Source organism: Papilio xuthus, unplaced genomic scaffold, assembly GCF_000836235.2.
Source record: "Papilio xuthus unplaced genomic scaffold, Pxut_1.1 DF825017.1, whole genome shotgun sequence".
In the NCBI taxonomy this organism is placed as follows: Eukaryota; Metazoa; Arthropoda; class Insecta; order Lepidoptera; family Papilionidae; genus Papilio; species Papilio xuthus.
Genome location: NW_013533632.1, coordinates 1,224,369 through 1,242,241, shown reverse-complemented (window position 1 = coordinate 1,242,241; position 17,873 = coordinate 1,224,369). Strand labels below are relative to the sequence as shown.

Here is a 17,873-nt window from a genome sequence, read left to right as displayed (position 1 = left end):
CGGCAACACGCCAAATGACAACTGTAGATTGTCGTACAATGTCCAGCTCCTTATATAGGCGATCGGCAATTTCACACTGGCAACACAGAAGCATATTGCACACTAAGGCTTACCTGTGTGCACAAATCAATATTCAAATTCAAGATCGTCTTCTAGGTTTTAATACTTGGTTAACTAGTGTCATGGTTTGAAATTATTTTGTTTAGAGTTAAGTTAAACTGCTAACTAAATGATTATAATGTTATGGATATTACTACTAAATCTCATTTACCTAATAGTATGATGGTATTTGGGAACTGTTCACACACCGTATTGAATCAAAGTAGATAATTCAAAGTTAATTATTTATAAATATTAGTACAATTAAGTTAAATTAATAAAATATACGTAAAATATTATATTGGATCAAGAACTTTAGGTGCAACTGTACGTTGCACACATGTACAACATCTATTCTTAAAAATCGAGTGGGTAGCATGTTTTGATAGTAAATGTCTGTGTAGTAAGATGACGAGTACAGGAGCGGTGTTAGGGTAGGACGAGGTAGGGCGTCCACCCAGGGCCCCGGGCATTTGTGGGCGCCTCAGGCACCCATTTATATCCGACTATGGCACCTACCTAAGGTCTTTGGAAGATTTTCTCTGATACCAAAGAAAAAGAGGATCTGTTAAAATCTAGCCCAGGGCGCCGGAAATGCTAAAACCAGCCCTGGGCAAGTTCAACATGATTCTGCATTCTTGCATTTATTTCAATTCTCATTAATTAATCATCGTATTTTTTCATGATTAATAATTTTATTATTTATAAACCTTTTGTAAATTCATGTTAAGTGAGTTAAGTAATAAACAGAACTCTATTCAATGGTTGACACAATTCTAGGGCGTCGGTGGCACTTGTTAAATACCATACCGGAGCGTAAATTACAGGTGCGGGTTCGATTCCTACCATGAACCAATGTGTTTTTTGGAACCTCATATTATGTACATTTATCCTACGTTGAAGGAGAAGGAAAATATCGTTGTCACCAGCATAATCTGCGGAGCAATTGAAACCCGCGCAGACCCAGAATGGTAGACTAAGGGTTAGTCGCCCCTAGAGTTGGTTCGAACTCCTTGTTAGGGATGAGAATCGAATTCCTAGAATTTTCGAGTGAAACCTTGTTAGGTTAATTTAAAGTTTGTGTCTGATATTAAAAAAAATATTCCTTAATAGTCACGGACAGACGTTTTTATTTGATACGAAGAACGATCGCAAGCTGTATAGTAGAGTGATTTCTCTCACTTCATCTTGTACACGCCACTGAGAATATTTTTTAAGGTAATTAATTTAAGGTAATTTTTGGGAGATAACTTACATTCTAGTAATTTTAGATTCGATAATTAGTTCTATGAGCATTGTGCTCTAACTTTAAGTTGAATTTTTTATAATATTAAGTGTGTAGAAATTATATTTTTATTTGTGTGTGATTGTTGATACATGTGTATGTTAAATTGTCTTTGATCTCATTCTATCAAATATATTGTAGAATATGTTATTATCGGCCTGAACAGATACCGCTGGCGAGACGCCGTAGAGCTGGATCTGCGGGACCTACAAGCAATGGTCTGACAGGAGAAGGCGCAAGACACGCGACTTTGGCGATCTCTTGTGTCGGCAAAGACCCACTCTGGGTCGCTGCAGCAGCGGAGTAATAGTAATAGTATATGTTATTACATGTATGTCCGTGTATATGTTGATTTAATATTTTCACGGATTTTGTAGAGTGAGTGTAGTGGTCGATTAATGTTTTTCTCCAGAGTGTCATGGTGTGAGTAGGGTAGCATGAGAATTTTCTATCTTCTTTTGTATTATTATTAAAGGAAAAAACGGAACCCTTCTAGGATCACTATATTGTATTATATAGGGAGTGAGTCCGATTGAACTATGAGCACTACCTCAATCTGTTTTTTTTTTACATTGGTTGACACGTTGTTTTAGATAATAGTATAAATGGCCCATTTGATAACTTTAAAATTCATTAGCATGATTGAAAAATATTAACCTTATTAAATTTAAGATACAAAAGTAATATGGTTTTGCAACTAATTACTGGTCGAGAAAGAATGAAACCATAATTTATATTATGTATTATTTATTGAATTACTTGATTGCACAATATTTAATTAAAATAATAAAAGAATAAGGAAAAAACAGCCGATTTACGAAAAATGAAGATTCTGTATTTGCATTTTTTAAAATCGGTAGAATAATTAGAGTAGTAAGGGAAGAAAAACAGAAGCAGTGGTATATTTAGTGACAGATGTGAAAATAGATTTTCAATGGAAGAATAAAAATTTACATTCTATGGCTGTGTTAATGGACAATATAAATAAAACTAACAGCTAATATTTAAGATAAAATAACGTAACATAAATAATTTTAGGTACAGTTTTATTAATTGGAGCAAGTGTTAGAAAAGAGTGCGAAGTTATATTTAAGCTAAATATTTTGTTTTAACAAAAGTTTAGTAAGCCACATTTTTATAATCAAATAGTAGTAATAAATTATTAATTAAATTAATGAAACTTCAAAGATACAATCACACGAATATGAAAAAAGCATTTTAACAAATTTATATGAATACATTTTTGCCCGAGTCGATATTCATAATTATGTACTTTATTTACACCGCGAGTGGTAACTGTTGAATATTTAATTCGATCGATAATGGCATTCTGCCGGCTTGAGGTGTGGCAGTATATTTCCTAAGCACTCCGTAGCGGGGCACCGTGGGGACGCTGATGCCTTGGAGATATGACGTTCAGTGCGATGAGGCGTTCAAATCGCGGAGGCGAAGATGATCTGCCAGAGGGTGGGGGTGGTTTTCCCGCAGAGCACTTTGATCCGGCCACTTGACAACGTCTGTGGCGGAAGGCGGCAGAGTTACCGGCGGCTCTACGAGGACAGGATATCCTCCCTCGCGTTCGGGAAGAACTTGACCGATGAGTGGACCGACGCGTCTATACGCGAGCTGTGGCGCCGTGTTTTCTCTGCTATCTTGCAGAACTCTGACGCCGGCGCCCATACGCGTCACCAGGATGACGGGTGCCTCTGGAACTATATCGTTGAGTGCCCTCATCAATATCGGCGCCGCAGTCTGTGAAGTGACGCAGTTCGAGGCGCCACTGACGCGAGCGTTCAGACTCTCCAGAACGGTCATCAACTCGTAGTACCGGTCATCGCATATTACTGGGTTATCTGTAACCAAGTGTTCATTCAATTACTACAAAATACCAAATTTTATCTTTATATTAATAACATTTCTATTATTTAAATACTTTGTTTATTTAACAAGCACACAAAAAACCTTCGTAGAACCTAAGAATTTTTTCAATCTTATTAAAGAAATAATATGAAACAAATAGAGTAAAATACAAATAATGTAGCAGCAATCGCTTTGCAGTCGAAAGAAACATTTAATATTTCAAGTATTTCGCTTGGCTAATATGATATTAAATTCTGGAAACAAATACACGTATTTGGATTGAGTTTGCGCAACGAAATTATTTTCTTTAATATTCCATATGAAAGAAAAAATTATTTAATTCATATGTTTATTTGAACGCTGAGCATTTGTTACCGATTAGACTAACCTTGAAGATAAATCTTCAGAACGCTGGGTACACCGTTAATAGTACATCTTGACTTCGAGACAAGTTCATAGTTTATCGAACGAATTTTATTATACGACAAATCGGCTATGCAAAGCGAAGGTAGGCCGTGGAAATCCTTCTCTAGTCCAGTTATATTGTTGTGATGTGCTATCAATTCCTCCAATGATGGTAAATACGTCTGAAAATAGATACGACCACATCAGTATTTTATCTATATAAAAATATTACGCTTCAGTAACACAACATTTTATTATAAAAAAAATCGCAATAGCTCGCAAGCTACAATTAAATTTACTCCAAACCCTAGATAGACAAACCTTTGATGTTTCTTCAAGTGATGTTATTTGATTGTGTGATACATCTAGGAGTTTTAAATCTTCCAAGCCGAGTAGATCGTCCGCTGAAATCTGGTTAATTTGATTATTACTTAAGTTAAGTCGCAGTAGACCGTGCACACCCATTAATGCTCCATCTAGATTTGAAATATGATTGTGGTCAAGGCGTAGTTCTAACACCATTGTTTCAACATCCACCAGATTCTGAAACACATATAAGACACATTAGTATTTACACCGAAAGTGCGAAATATTTATTGCGACTCCGTTCTCGTGGAATTAAAACAAGTCTATGTATTCTGCCACACACATTCTATATGTATGCCAAAATTCATCGAGATCTGTTCAGCCGTTCTGGAGATACTTTCAAACAAACATCCATCCATCCATCTAAACATTCGCATTAATAATATAATAAAAGTAAGAAGTAAGATGATCGTTCAACTTACGTCCATATTTCCAACAATATGACTTATTTTATTATGCGATAAATCAATTACTGACAGTCGTTTCAGTCCCTTAATTTCAAGCAAAGAGAAATCAGTTAACTGATTATGTGTGAGATTCAGATAACGTAAAGACTTCAGATGTCGCAAGGAACCATTTAATGATTTTAGTTGATTGTAGGCAATGTCTAGATCAGCTAAATTCTCCGCTTCGGCAAATTCATCGTCTGCTAACTGTAAATGGAATAAAATGTCAGTTTTTACCCAGACAAATGAATCGTTTTATTTTGGATATGGGCACGTACTTACAAATTCAATTTTATTAAACGACAAACCAATCCTTATTAATCTCCGTGCCTTTTGCAATGCGCTGTCGAGAGATTTGATGTTGTTATCGTAGAAATATAAAGATTCTAGTGACGTCATTAATTTCATTTCCTTCGGTAAAGTTGTAAGCTCGTTGTGTGCCGCGTGAATCAATACCAATTTCTTGGCTTTCTGGAGATTGAAAAATATTTAATTAACTACTCATTAAAAGGTAAGAGAAAGCAATATTATTTTTTGTGGAAAATATGAGCAAGACAGGTTCCTTGGGCCTCAATTACTAGGTCTATTACTAGACAAAAAGAGGAATAGAGACAGAAGAGATGGGAGAGTGAAGACATTTGGAATTTGTACTTAACTATACTTAATACATTCTCTGTGAAATCTTATGCTGCAAGCAAAATTGTTAAATATAATTACATAACTGAAGGTGTTTTTTTGCTTACCACGGGTAGTTCATTATCAATAGACTTCAAATTATTTGCGTTGATGAAAATCCATTCCAAATCGTCCAATTCCCTCAACGCCCCATTCAATGTACTAAGCTTGTTTATACCCAAGTGGACGTGTTTCAACGCCTTGGGCAACGCATGTCTCTCTATCTTCGAGATCTGATTGTCAGCTACAACAAGATGCTCTACTTCTTGTATATCCTATAATATAGAAACATAGCCTGTTTTAACAATATTGTTTTTATAAGAGAAGGCAGCAAACGAGCGACGGGAATACCGAGGTCATCTCAAGGTCAGGTCAAGGAGTCACCTATGGACATCTGGAACACCATAGGAACTGCAGATGCGTAACCTTTAGAGTTATTGTTAATTGCCAATTATTTTATAACATCAAATTTAAATGACAAGTCGCAGACTAATTTGCACGTTTTTCTTTGTGTGTTATATTTTATAGCTTTTTTAATAAAGCCGAGAATCCTTATTAGTTCTACTTAAACGTGCACACAATAGGGTCTTGATTTTCTTTTTCTTACAGTACAATATTTTATTATCTGTGATCAAAATCGAGGCTTCGGTACCTTCAATGTCTAGACAGTTATATACCTACATAGTACAGTGACACGCATAGAATTTAATGCTCTGTGGGGTCCTTAATAACAAATATAATTAGTTAAAAATAAAAGGCGGTGAAACTTACTTTGAAATCGTCTTCGGTTAGTTTTGTGATTTTATTCCTGCAGAGGTCGAAAGTCTTGACATGTGGAAGATGCCGCAAAACATGTCGCGGCATTTCGGTCAGTAGATTATCTGCCAAACTGAAGTAATCCACTAGGTCCAGCTTCGCAAACACACTCTCCTTTAGTTCGCTGAAATAAAAAAAAATAATATTTATGAATAAACGTCTTCTAAGATATAAATGGAAATTATGTGATCATGAGAATTCTTGTAGCCAAGGTTAGCTATTTATAAAATACCTAAATGTTAACGTATGTTTTTTCTAAGGGGATCCAACCCGGACCTTTTGATGACGTTTCGGTCCTGTCAGAGGGCCTAGCCCAAAAATTTGCGAGAAAATTCGTAACGTCATCGACAAATCTGTATTAGATTTGTACACAAAATTCATACAAGCTGTGAAATTTTATCGATGGCGTTACGAAATCGCATATCATAAATATTCGTATTTGACGCTCAGGTGCGTATTTGCGACGAACACCGATGCTACGACTTATTCCAAGTGACTTTCTAAAGAATTGTAACCTTAGACCTTTTACTCATTCGGCAAATTAGTACTGTTAGAACCAAATGCGCACATTGCTACAGATTGAATCTTCATTTAAGTCCACTTAGGACACAGTGGTCGTAATGAACTACAAACTCAAACTACGTCTCAAATAAGTCTAATATTTGATTCATTTTTAATTTCACTAATATGATAAATGCGAATATTTAGATGGATGTTTGTTAATACTTATCTCAAAAACGGCTACACGCATCTCTATGATATTTACCACTAAATTGTAGAACATAGTCTACTAGAGCATAGGTTACTTACTAAGCTTCAGAAACAAGGTTTAATTTTACTGTTTACGTCTTTTTACGTTTGCAAAGTAAAATGAAACCTTATTTCAATGGTATACAGCTCAATTTTAATTGCGAAATAAATCTTAGTCTTCCCTGGCTGAACGAACCACATAGGCTACTTATTTTTTTATCTATGCAAGGAGACGAAGACGCGGGCAACAGCTAGTACTAAATTAAATGAACATGTTTTGTAAAGTTATCTTTTATTTACAACGACCTAGTGACCTAGTATGTATTTATAGTTGTAACTAAACAAGAAACGGCGCGAAGCTTTGAAATGTATTTCAGATAAATAACCCTATTTATCTGAAATACATAGAATTTTTTTTAAACCTGTATATAAAGGCCGAACTAAAGTTTTTGTATAAAAAAATTCAGCTAAAAAAAACTGTTATTTTTCACTGTCTGCTATTGATTTAAAGAGACACGAATAATATATTCCTGTAAATTATTATTAGCTACACTGTTCATTATCTTACTAATATTTTTTGTATGGATGGATGGATGGGTGTTTGTTTGAAGGTATGTCTCGAACGGCTTAATAGATCTTGATGAAATTTTGCACATATATACAATATAGTCTGGAAGAACACATAGGCTACTCATTAAGTTTTCTTTTTATTATTTCGATAGAGTCGCGGTCGATACCTAGTAATACATATGTAGACTGTTTATAAAAATAGTTATGTAGAGAATGTATTTAAAACCTCATATTTAAATGTCACCAAGCAGATTTATTGCATGTTTTTCATTAGATTAAGTAAAATTAATGTTATTTTAGTTATGCATCAACGCCCTATCAACAGCGGCCAAAAAACAATAACAAGCTGACAAATATAACTTTTATCATGCATTATGTGACATCAGAGGATGAAATGTTATTTATAACTTTTCTAAGAGTGTTTTGTTCACATTATGATAGTATAGACTCACATTGAAAGCGATGTCACATGTTGAATTAAATTATCGAGGAATAATGTAATAATCAGATCATCTTTTAATATATTTGCGCAAAGTATTTCGTATCGATTGAAAACATAATTAAATAGAGCCGGATTCCATATGGCAAACATTACGATATTTGACTTTATTAGTTGTTAGGTTTTTCCCGCGACTCGTCGGCGTGGAATTAAAAAAATCTTTATTAATAACGCATGTGTCATCCAGACTATGTTTTACATGTATGCCAAATTTCAGCCTGATTCATGAAGCCGGCCTGAAAATACCTTATAACAAACATCAACTTTATTAATATTATAAATGCGAATGTTTAGATGGATGGATGGATGGAGGTATCTCCAAAACGGCTCAGCATATCTCGCTTAAACTTGGCATGGTTGTAGAATATAGTCTGGAAGAACACATAGGCTACTTATTAAGATTTGACAGTCGCGACATACAGCAAGTCCATCCATACATCCAAACATTCGCATTTATAATGTTAGATTTTGTTAAAAATTGTGTACGAGTGCAGGTTGTCCATGGGTCTCCATGTGCATATGGTGTTGACAAAATCCTAGGTTCATGAGATTAACAGTTATTAAATGTACCTAAGGATAAAATTGTTTTTGATATTTACAAATACTCTTGTCACCGAACTACTGAACAGCTGAACAAACAATAAAACCCAAAATAAATTTTGCGACAGATGTTCGTAATAAGACATATGGAGTATTCCCGCATAGGAAGCTTATCGGTTTTAAAAAATACCTAAATCGTGATGGTACAAATGTATATACTATCCGGCTAAGTAAATAAAGAACATGACGAGAAGTTGTACGATATTCACTCTTAGCTTGATGCCAAACTAAATTCCTTGACTGATCATTTGTGTGTTTCTGTGAGATAATATCCATTAGCATACTTCTTTCAAGCTTTCTACGGTTATAATATTTAATATCTATAGAAAATTTTAATTTAAATCTAGAAGCTACTAATAAAAATATATTAGTTTGCATTAACAAAGTGTAGTACTAGGAAAGTGATGTTCCCAACATAGACGCTTGTATTTTCATGAATTTCAAGCGAACTTTGTTAATCCTAATGGATGTTTGAAGCTTTGCTTAGTGGGATATCAGAAGAACTCCGGCAACTAAAGTGCATATGCGTAGAGAAGAGACGAGAGAGTTTGTCATACTTGCGCCATTAACGCCGTAGTCTCTGTCTACCTCTCTAGAATAACGTGACTTGTTGTTGACAACCGTAGGGCTTAAGGTTCAAACGTAGTGATGGCGTGTTTTGTGAGATTCGCGAGATGCAAGCTACCGTAGGCGACTGTTTGGCGCCGCCCCAGCTACGATAACCTCGGAACGTTGACCCGCCTTAGTGTTTACTAAACTCAACACTCATGCATCATAAGGCATTCGATGCATGTTCATTCGTGCAATTATTGCTTTATACGACTATAACATTATCGTCTGTCGTGCACCCGACAGAATAAAAAAAAACAATTGGTAAGAGACTTATAACATACTTGACTTTTACCTCTACCACACTCGAGTTATTTACACGTACCATTCTGTCAAATTATTCAGGTGAATGTAAAGAAATTAAAAAATAGTACAGGGATGGTTTGGCTGGATTACGTTCATACCTACCGTCCATCCATCTTTTCTCGTACAATAAGTTAGGAAGAAGGTTACTCTTTGGGTTGCCACCCATGAATGTTTTTTTTATTTTTTTCTACAAGGTGTCCTAAATTTATACCGATGCCTTTGTTGCTTTTATCTGAACAAACAAATAATATATAACTCCCCGCAACCTTGACCTTCAGTTCTAGATCGTCGACCCATTTGTCACGTCGTTAACTTTGTTGTCTGTGGGTAGACTTGTGATGTTTGTCTCTAAAGATGATAACACCATCGACTTATTGTGAACTTCATAAAATAATCGGACTGTACATTAGTTATTATAAATTGATGGCCAATATTATACTGGGCGAATAATTGATACTTTCTTGTCATTTTTTATGATAGAAGGTGGGAAACCGCTACTCATCATGCAACGTTTATATTTGCGTGCGTTTCTATCGTAAATAAACAGAAAAGGGACGAAATAAAAGATAGTGTAATTTCTTTTGATATCTATCTTCTACCTCGATGTATAACAAACTGATAAATGGTTTTGTTTTTGCTCAAAAGTTTAATTAAGAAATTTAATTTTTGTTAATTAAAAGTTTTACACGACAAACTTTATAATATAATTTTAGCATAAGTTATATTAATAGTATATTTCTATGACTAAACTTTATTATTAATCCATCTCTAAGTTCACGATGTCACTGTCACGTAACATTGTATTGAAGTTACTACAATGCGTTATCTTCAGCTGTGATAGAATCATGGCAATAAGAGCTAATGTACGCCAACTCCAGGTTGATGCCACCAACTAGGTCGTGATCATAACGCTGATAATTGCATTACAGGACCAAGGTCTATTCTAATGGCTATGAGTCCTAACCTAATCAATATTAGGCCTCGTACACACGGTGCGAGCCGCAAGCGTTTGTAAGGCCCTTCATATATAAGGCGATTTACAGAATACGATGTCATAAAGTCGTACAAAAGAACTCTATTAATATGACGTTTGTATTAATGACTATTGTCATAACTTTTATTATATTTAAACAGTTAGTTGTAACACACTTATAGTAACGGAGACTAAACGCAGTGGAATCGCAACGCGAACTTTTTATGCACATTTTTCACTGGTGATTGAACGGATCGCATTAAGACTGGCCGCGAGATGAGTGACAGCTTTTAGAAATGAAAAACTAGATAACTATTTTTTCTTCTGATGGGTATTTACATTTGAATTTATTAATGCTCATTTGTTGAGTTAGGGAACAATGTGACGTGTCCGTGGTCAGTTACAGTAACTTACTATCACTAATCACGCGTGCCTAATATAATTAAATACACAAATATATAAAAAAACAATAGTTTACTATCAACTTAATATAAACCCAGATTAAACTTGTATGTACGCCAATATAATAAATATTAGATTTGTCTTGTTTAATTACTCGTATGTTCTGTTGAATTTATTTGATAAGGTCAGTGTTATCATCTTTCTAGCTGTGTCCTGTTTCCATCCGGGTTAAGCGACCAAATAAAAAGTAGCTTTAAAGGAGTGCCGACCTGCGGACAATCATAATTGTGGTAAATCCAGTCTATTACCCCATTTTTAGCTGATATGTGTTTTATTTACTTAAATAATAAAGGAACCCGGTATGCATTACACCTCGTAACGGCGAATCTTCACTGGCGTGATTTTGTTTTGCTATATATTGTCCTCCCTTACATTCTCTTTGACAAAACGGAGTCAAGAATATGTACATAAAAATAAAAGTGTCATTACGGTCAAATTCTAGGGTAAAATTTTCATTGAAAAAAAAATTTTTAAATTTTTCTTGGACAAAAACCTTGTCTGATGTCCTCTGAACAAATCAACAAAGTTTTATTAAAATCTGTCTTGTAGTTAAGGAGCGGTTAGGGAACACACATGAAGTATTTTTTATTTAAGTAGATAGAGAATAGTTGAACAGATTTTATTTTTTTAACTGCATATAATAATGATAATAAAAATGAGAATAGAAACGTACAGACCTACTCGATTGTGAGACAATTTTCGCACGGTGATTGACAAAATCAGATCTAATTATTGGCAAAGATCTACCTACCTTAGCTCTCATAGCAAGTGCATTTGTCATAGCTTTGATTCATAATCAAGGTTAAATTACTTAACATCAGATGAACTATATGAATTACGTTTGACCCAATTTTATGAAAAAAACCATAATATTTTTTATTCTATTGACACCTTACTTTGGGGTATTCTTTTGCGCTAAAATTCTATTGAATCGGCATCAAAACATATTGGTATCTCTTTTTCTACAAAGAGTATGAGTGAGATGTCACTATGTGCCAATAAATATAATTACTGATCGATATAATAGTATTAAATTATTCAAACTTTCGTGAGACATTATACTAAACTGATATATAAACACGGCTAAACACTCACGTATATACGTCCGGTGGCGGCACCGACTAGTTTCGAGCCCATCAGTTAGCGACGGGCCGCGTCCGCGAAATAATACCAGTGCCACTCATCCTGATGAAGGGCCCCCGATGGGCTCGAAACTAGTCGGTGCCGCCACCTGACGTATATACGTGAGTGTTTAGCCATGTTTATATATCAGTTTGATATAATAGTAATTGTATTTTTCTATTTATTTACTTTATATAAGTAGTGCAAAATCTTGAACATGTTACTTTTTATGAATAAATATACGTACATACAGACAAAATGGACGCAAATAGTGCATAGAGGTAACTAATAACATAAAAATTCTTGAGAAAATAATTAATATACCAAAAAAACAATGAACTTTTGTAATCCTTAAACTAGCGGTCACGAAGGACTTAGTCCACTTGGAAAAAAATGTACATCAAGATTTCTACCACTAAAAGTCCTATCAAAATCTAGCCTAGTCTAGCTATTTAAAAGATTATGCACAGACATTGTGAAGAGACAAACATTTTTAAAATTGGATTTTCGTTAGTGGCAACTCAAATGCATCATAATTCGCGATATATATATTTTTTTCAATATTACATACAGACAGTTCGATTTTATTAATTATTAGATTGTACAGCAAATTCCCGTGTTGTTTGTATCATTGTGTATTTACTGAATGTGATAAATAAGAAAGGTAATAAATGGGTTATTATACTTGATGCGTCATTACTAAGTGGATATCGCAATTTACATTAAACTGACGACTCGTCTGCCATAATTATGTAAGTGTTATATGTAACATAAATTTATTTAAATTACGTACTGATTGTAAGGAATGGAAGGTCAACGACGCGACAGTTTTTCTATTAAAAATAAGACTATGATGTTTCTTTATATTTAGATAATTGTTGATGCAGTTTGCAGATAAGTGGCCAGTTCGATTTCTTAATTATTTTTTTGTTTTTTTTTATTGATATTAAACATTAATATTTTATTAAATACTTTTTAAATATCCTTAGGATAATTAAATAAAAACAATCTTACTTATCTTACTAATATTATAAATGCGAATGTTTAGATAGATGCATGTATGGATGGATGGACGTTTGTTTGAAGGTATGTCCAGAACGGCTGAACGGATCCCGCTGAAATTTGGCATTCATGTAGAACATAGTCTTGAAGAGCACACAGGCTACTTATTAAGTTTTTTTTAATTCTGTGCGGACGGAGTCGCGGGCGACAGTTAGTAATTAAATAATACAAAGACGTCAAAGTTATTTGTCGTTTAGCAGGATTTGGCAAGTAACGAATGAAACATGTGGTAGCTATAAAAAAAGCGCCTCACTGACACATCGTGTAATTTAATGTTTATAAATTGAAGGAGACTGGCAACATCTGTTTAATGCATCTTTGATACAAATATTTTTTTACAACTAAAGTCAAATGCCACATTTTTTATAACAATTTGTTATTTTAGAATTTCCTCGAAATAGTAACAAAGTATATGAGCAATAAAAAAGTTAAAGAAGGTGAGATTCAATGAAGTTCTTATTTACTTTTTGAGAATTTTATTTCCCACGTCTACTGTACTTGTTTTGTTCAGATGTAACCATACTAATATTATAAATGCGAATGTGGAAATGGATGGATGGATGTTTGTTTGAAGGTAACTCCGGAACAGCTTAACAGCTGAATGAAATTAAATTTGGCACACATGTAGAACATAGTCTGGAAGAATACACAAGCTACTGTTTTGTTTTTTTTTATTACGCGCGGTCGGAGTCGCGTGCGGCAGCTAGTGCTGCATAAAACACTCTTGGGAAGAAAACAACTCGAATGACACTGCACAAAGGAATTTAAATACGACTTCTCATCAGTCGGGAAAAAAGTCCATAGAATATCAGAGTAAAGTCAAAAGTTTTATTAAAAATCAATATTTATGTAATTTATGTAAGACTTTTATGTATATGTCGTTATTAGCTGAACCCGACAATTGTATTGTAACTTTAAATAAAAAAAACAACTTGAAAATAATGTCAAAGCTCAAGTACCAGCAAAAATTTAAAACGGTAAAACATATCCTTTTAATTTAAGGGTACATACTATAGCGTCCACAGAATTATAAATACATAGAAAGCTCAAAATTATTTAAGTTAAATAAACACAGAAATATCTCTAACAAATTCCATATGCAAAAATCTCGGACTGTAGAGCAACGAGAAAATTGTTTTAAGAAGATGTCAACTACCATGATTCTTGTATTTAAAAATATTGTAGTCTCCATTTTTGTCAAAGACAAGGAAAGGGATACCAAATTGTTTAAATACAAGGATCGCGGCAGTCCAAACTTAAAGTAGTCATTTTTTGCAAATATCCCGGCGTAACGTAAGACGAGCGAACAATCACGTTCGGTCAGGCGAGCGCTCTTCGTTTAATTGGACTCGTTTTTTAATTTAATTACCCTTTGGCCCATGTCAGTACGACAATTACGGATCGTTCGACTCAACAAGATCGTCTTTGACCGTCTCGCTTACCAAAGATTTTCTTTGCGGAAAAAGCTTCGCATCGAATTTTTGTTTATATTAAATACACAGCTCCATCTTTCCGAGCTAACTCAAAAAAAAATCGCATGTATTTCAATAAATTATTATATTTTATTACACTAAATTTCTAATCAAATTTTATTGCGACTAATAACACATCTAGAAGGTTAAGTTACCGCATAAAGAAAAAATAACCTAAAAGGCACTAAAGCCTATAAAAAGGCCGTTTAAAAAAGCCCAGACACCGCTGGAAAGACTCCGTGGAACTGAACCTACAATGTCTCCAATTAGACGAATGGCAAGAGATGGCGCAGAATTAGCGAGGTGGTGATCTCTTGTTTCGGAAGGCAAGATCCTCTTCGGTTCGCGGCACCAGAGGATTAAGTTACTATAAGACAAGAAACCTTCAAATATATCTTTGAATAATAACAAAGTTTCCTTATTATTTGGTAAAGTATAATCAAAGGTTTATTTAATATAAAAACCAAATCCTAACCTTATTTGCGTTATATAAAAATAAACTCTTAAATGTTGAAGTGTAATTAAAAGCAAAAAAAAACTAAAAGGTAAAAATGTTGAAGTTTAATAAAAAAACCAAAAAAATATTTTAGATTTTTATCGAAGGAACACATTTATCCTTAGTTTCTCCTTAGACCATTGAGGTAAAGACACGTACAATGTATAAAGTTATCTTTGGTTTAGGTATCCAATGTGGATAAACAAACATTGGTTCATATAGGAGATATTGAACGAAGGTATACGTTGTAAACATTTTATATTTTTTCTCAGACAGTGATAAAAGAAATTTCTATAATTGGTGATTTGTTTGTTATAAAGTTGTGGTTTAATGACTTGCACTCGCCAATCGACTGAAAAATATTTACTCAAATGCAACAAATTCACAGAACAATGTCACGAATGAAGGTGAAGACGTTTACATTCTTAGATAGATGTTGCTAAATAACATACACCTATCTAATTGTTAATATTTCTTCTTTCTTATCTTTATAATCAGCTATACATTCCCACTGAGGGGCACGGAGCCTACCCTAAGTCAGTGACTACGCCATTAACAACCAAGGTAGCCCATTGTAGGTTGGTTGACTTTACACATATCTTTGAATTTCTTTGCAGATACGTCCAATCACGATGTTTTCCTTCACCGAACGTCGAACCTAAGAACATCGGTTCAACGTACTTATGTAAATTGAAAAACACATTTGTACATGAGGAGATTCGAACTCAGAATTTGAAAATTACAAGTCAAGTACTTATAACCCCTGGACCGCCGATGCTCTTTTCTTATCTTAGTAATATTATAAATGCCAAAGTTTGGATGAATGTTACCACGTAATCTGGATGAAATTAAAAACAAAGATATATCCAAATTAATTGTTATTGCTTTCTTGTTTATTCCATCATCTCTTTAACTTTATCATAACATCACTTCGGTTACTATAGAAGTATTATGTCTGTGTATATTCTTGTTTGTTTCGTTAGTACTTTGACTTTTAAAAGATAGGACTTGACAAGCGCACATTCTCCTTATTGTAATAAAACGAATAATAATTTCTAAAGTTGCTTGTGAATTCGTTTGGTGTGTATAAAAATTGAGTTAGAATTGTGTACTTTACCTCAATACAACGCCAATTATTAGCCTAGTCCGTTTCTCTATAGTCAAAGGGTCAGTAAATGTTTTTCTGTTACCCTTATCGTTTATTTAATTGGAAAGAGACTCGTGAATTATATATCTGTTTAAATTGGCAATATAATATTTTAGTACAAATAATCTTAGTATTCTGATTTTACTTTTGCGTGTTACAAAAAGAGTATTTTTAAAAAGCTTCTATCATTTACCACTATAAATGAAAATACCTTTTGACAAATATCCATCCATACATCGAAACATTCGCATTTGCAATATTAGCAGGAACATATATATACTGGTTATTAGTTATTCCAGAATATCTTTAGTCAAATTTTATCCTCATTCATTTTGTGGAAATACGTTGCATTTATGCATTCATATTTATAATATGAAAAAAACTAACATTATGTTAATGTAAAAATTGTTTAATTTTTATTGTAAAACAAAATGTAATCGGGGAAATGGTTACCTTTTTGTTTTGTAGAAATGATCATCTATTTATATATGTTGTTTGACATTCTATGATCATTATATCGCTAATTACGGCAAACAAGTCGCATTTATTATAATTTGTTAGTGCATTAATGGGTAAATAAAGTGAATCGACAGACTAAGATATCATTCAATTTCATTGCTTTAGAGGTGACCTTAGATAACCCTGCAAAATATCGTCACTCAATGGTGTTATCCCTATATATATGTATGTATATATACACATGTATGTATATAAGTGGATAACATTTACCTTGTATTAATATTATTTAATATTAAAGGAATTTATGTACAATTTCGTGATGATACCAATATGTTTGAATATTTGTCAGATTGAAAATCTCGCCTTCGCTGCGACTTTGACCCTTGATAATGAGAGAATAACAATATATGTAGACATCTAACCAAAACGTGTACCTACGATCGCATATTACAGTGTTTAATATGACTCATAATTATACTAAATTAATAATTGGTAGTCCACCAAAAATGGTTAATTTGCCCTTTATTGGAGATGAAAAATTGATATCTGTAATTGATGTTGTAGATATTAACAAACATATCAGTAATTTCTTAGCAAAATAGCTGCCAATTCCGTTGTCAGTTCACGAATGTCATCATCAAAATTGCAAAGAAGAACATATTTATCTCGAAATCTTATGATAGCATCGTGTCCGTTACCCTCGTGTTTGCGTCGACGTTAAAACTCATAATTGCGAAGCTGATAAGCAAATACTGTTTCAATAATAAAGTCATTCTGAAAGGAAATTTACTGGTCGGTGATTGTGATTTCACCCCAACGTGGATTTTAATATTTGTTTTTTAGGAGCAAAGTCGGTAAGTGATAGCGAGATTAATGTCTTGTGTTTGTCTTACCAATGGACTCTAGTATAAACGTTCTTCTGCAAAGGATAGGTATCTACGTCAGTGTCATACTAATATCATTAGCAAAATATTGGCATAAGTTTTAGAACTTGCCTCAAATTATCGAAGTTAAGTTTGAGCCTGGTGATGGAAAGGCCGAGCTCTCGGAAGCTGTGCTGCTCGAAGTCGGGCAGCTGGGAGTAGGAGATGTCGAGGCCGATCTTGGTCTCAGGGCTGAACTTGTTGGCAAGGGCGCGGGCGATGTCCTGGTAGGTGGCGATGCGCTGACAAACGACGACGACGGCACCGGTGCCGCTGTCTTCTCGGCGGCAGGTGCAGGGCGAGATCTCGCGGCGCATGGCGCAATGCAGGCTGGCGCCGGCGCCGATCTGACCGGCGAGGACGCAGAGGAGCGCGGCGGCTAGCGCGTGCGGGTGCGCGAGCATCGTGCGTGCCGGCCGAGTTTGCACGCGCGACTGCCGACTCCAGCGGCAAACACTAATGTACCGATAG

The 17,873-nt window shown here is 34.3% G+C and overlaps 1 protein-coding gene across 1 annotated transcript; it reads right to left on the bottom strand.

Annotated features, from left to right (window-relative positions):
- Positions 1-2,173: 2,173 nt before the first annotated feature.
- Positions 2,174-17,873, bottom strand: ltl (leucine-rich repeat-containing larval translucida). Its single transcript, XM_013323850.1, has 8 exons — positions 17,475-17,873; positions 5,908-6,076; positions 5,205-5,411; positions 4,744-4,932; positions 4,438-4,668; positions 3,971-4,192; positions 3,633-3,831; positions 2,174-3,237 (listed from the first exon to the last, which is right to left on the bottom strand). The coding sequence occupies exons 1-8, from the start codon at positions 17,804-17,806 to the stop codon at positions 2,801-2,803; spliced, it is 1,986 nt and encodes a 661-aa protein (XP_013179304.1). The 5' UTR covers positions 17,807-17,873; the 3' UTR covers positions 2,174-2,800.

What these genes read in the sequence shown, in the direction of transcription:
- ltl (XM_013323850.1), bottom strand. Translation starts at nt 17,806, where the DNA reads ATGCTCGCGCACCCGCACGCGCTAGCCGCCGCGCTCCTCTGCGTCCTC. An exon ending in CTTAACTTCGATAATTTGAG is followed by an intron (nt 6,077 to 17,474) that starts GCAAGTTCTAAA and finishes TTTTTATTTCAG; the next exon opens with CGAACTAAAGGAGAGTGTGT. An exon ending in TAACCGAAGACGATTTCAAA is followed by an intron (nt 5,412 to 5,907) that starts GTAAGTTTCACC and finishes TCTATATTATAG; the next exon opens with GATATACAAGAAGTAGAGCA.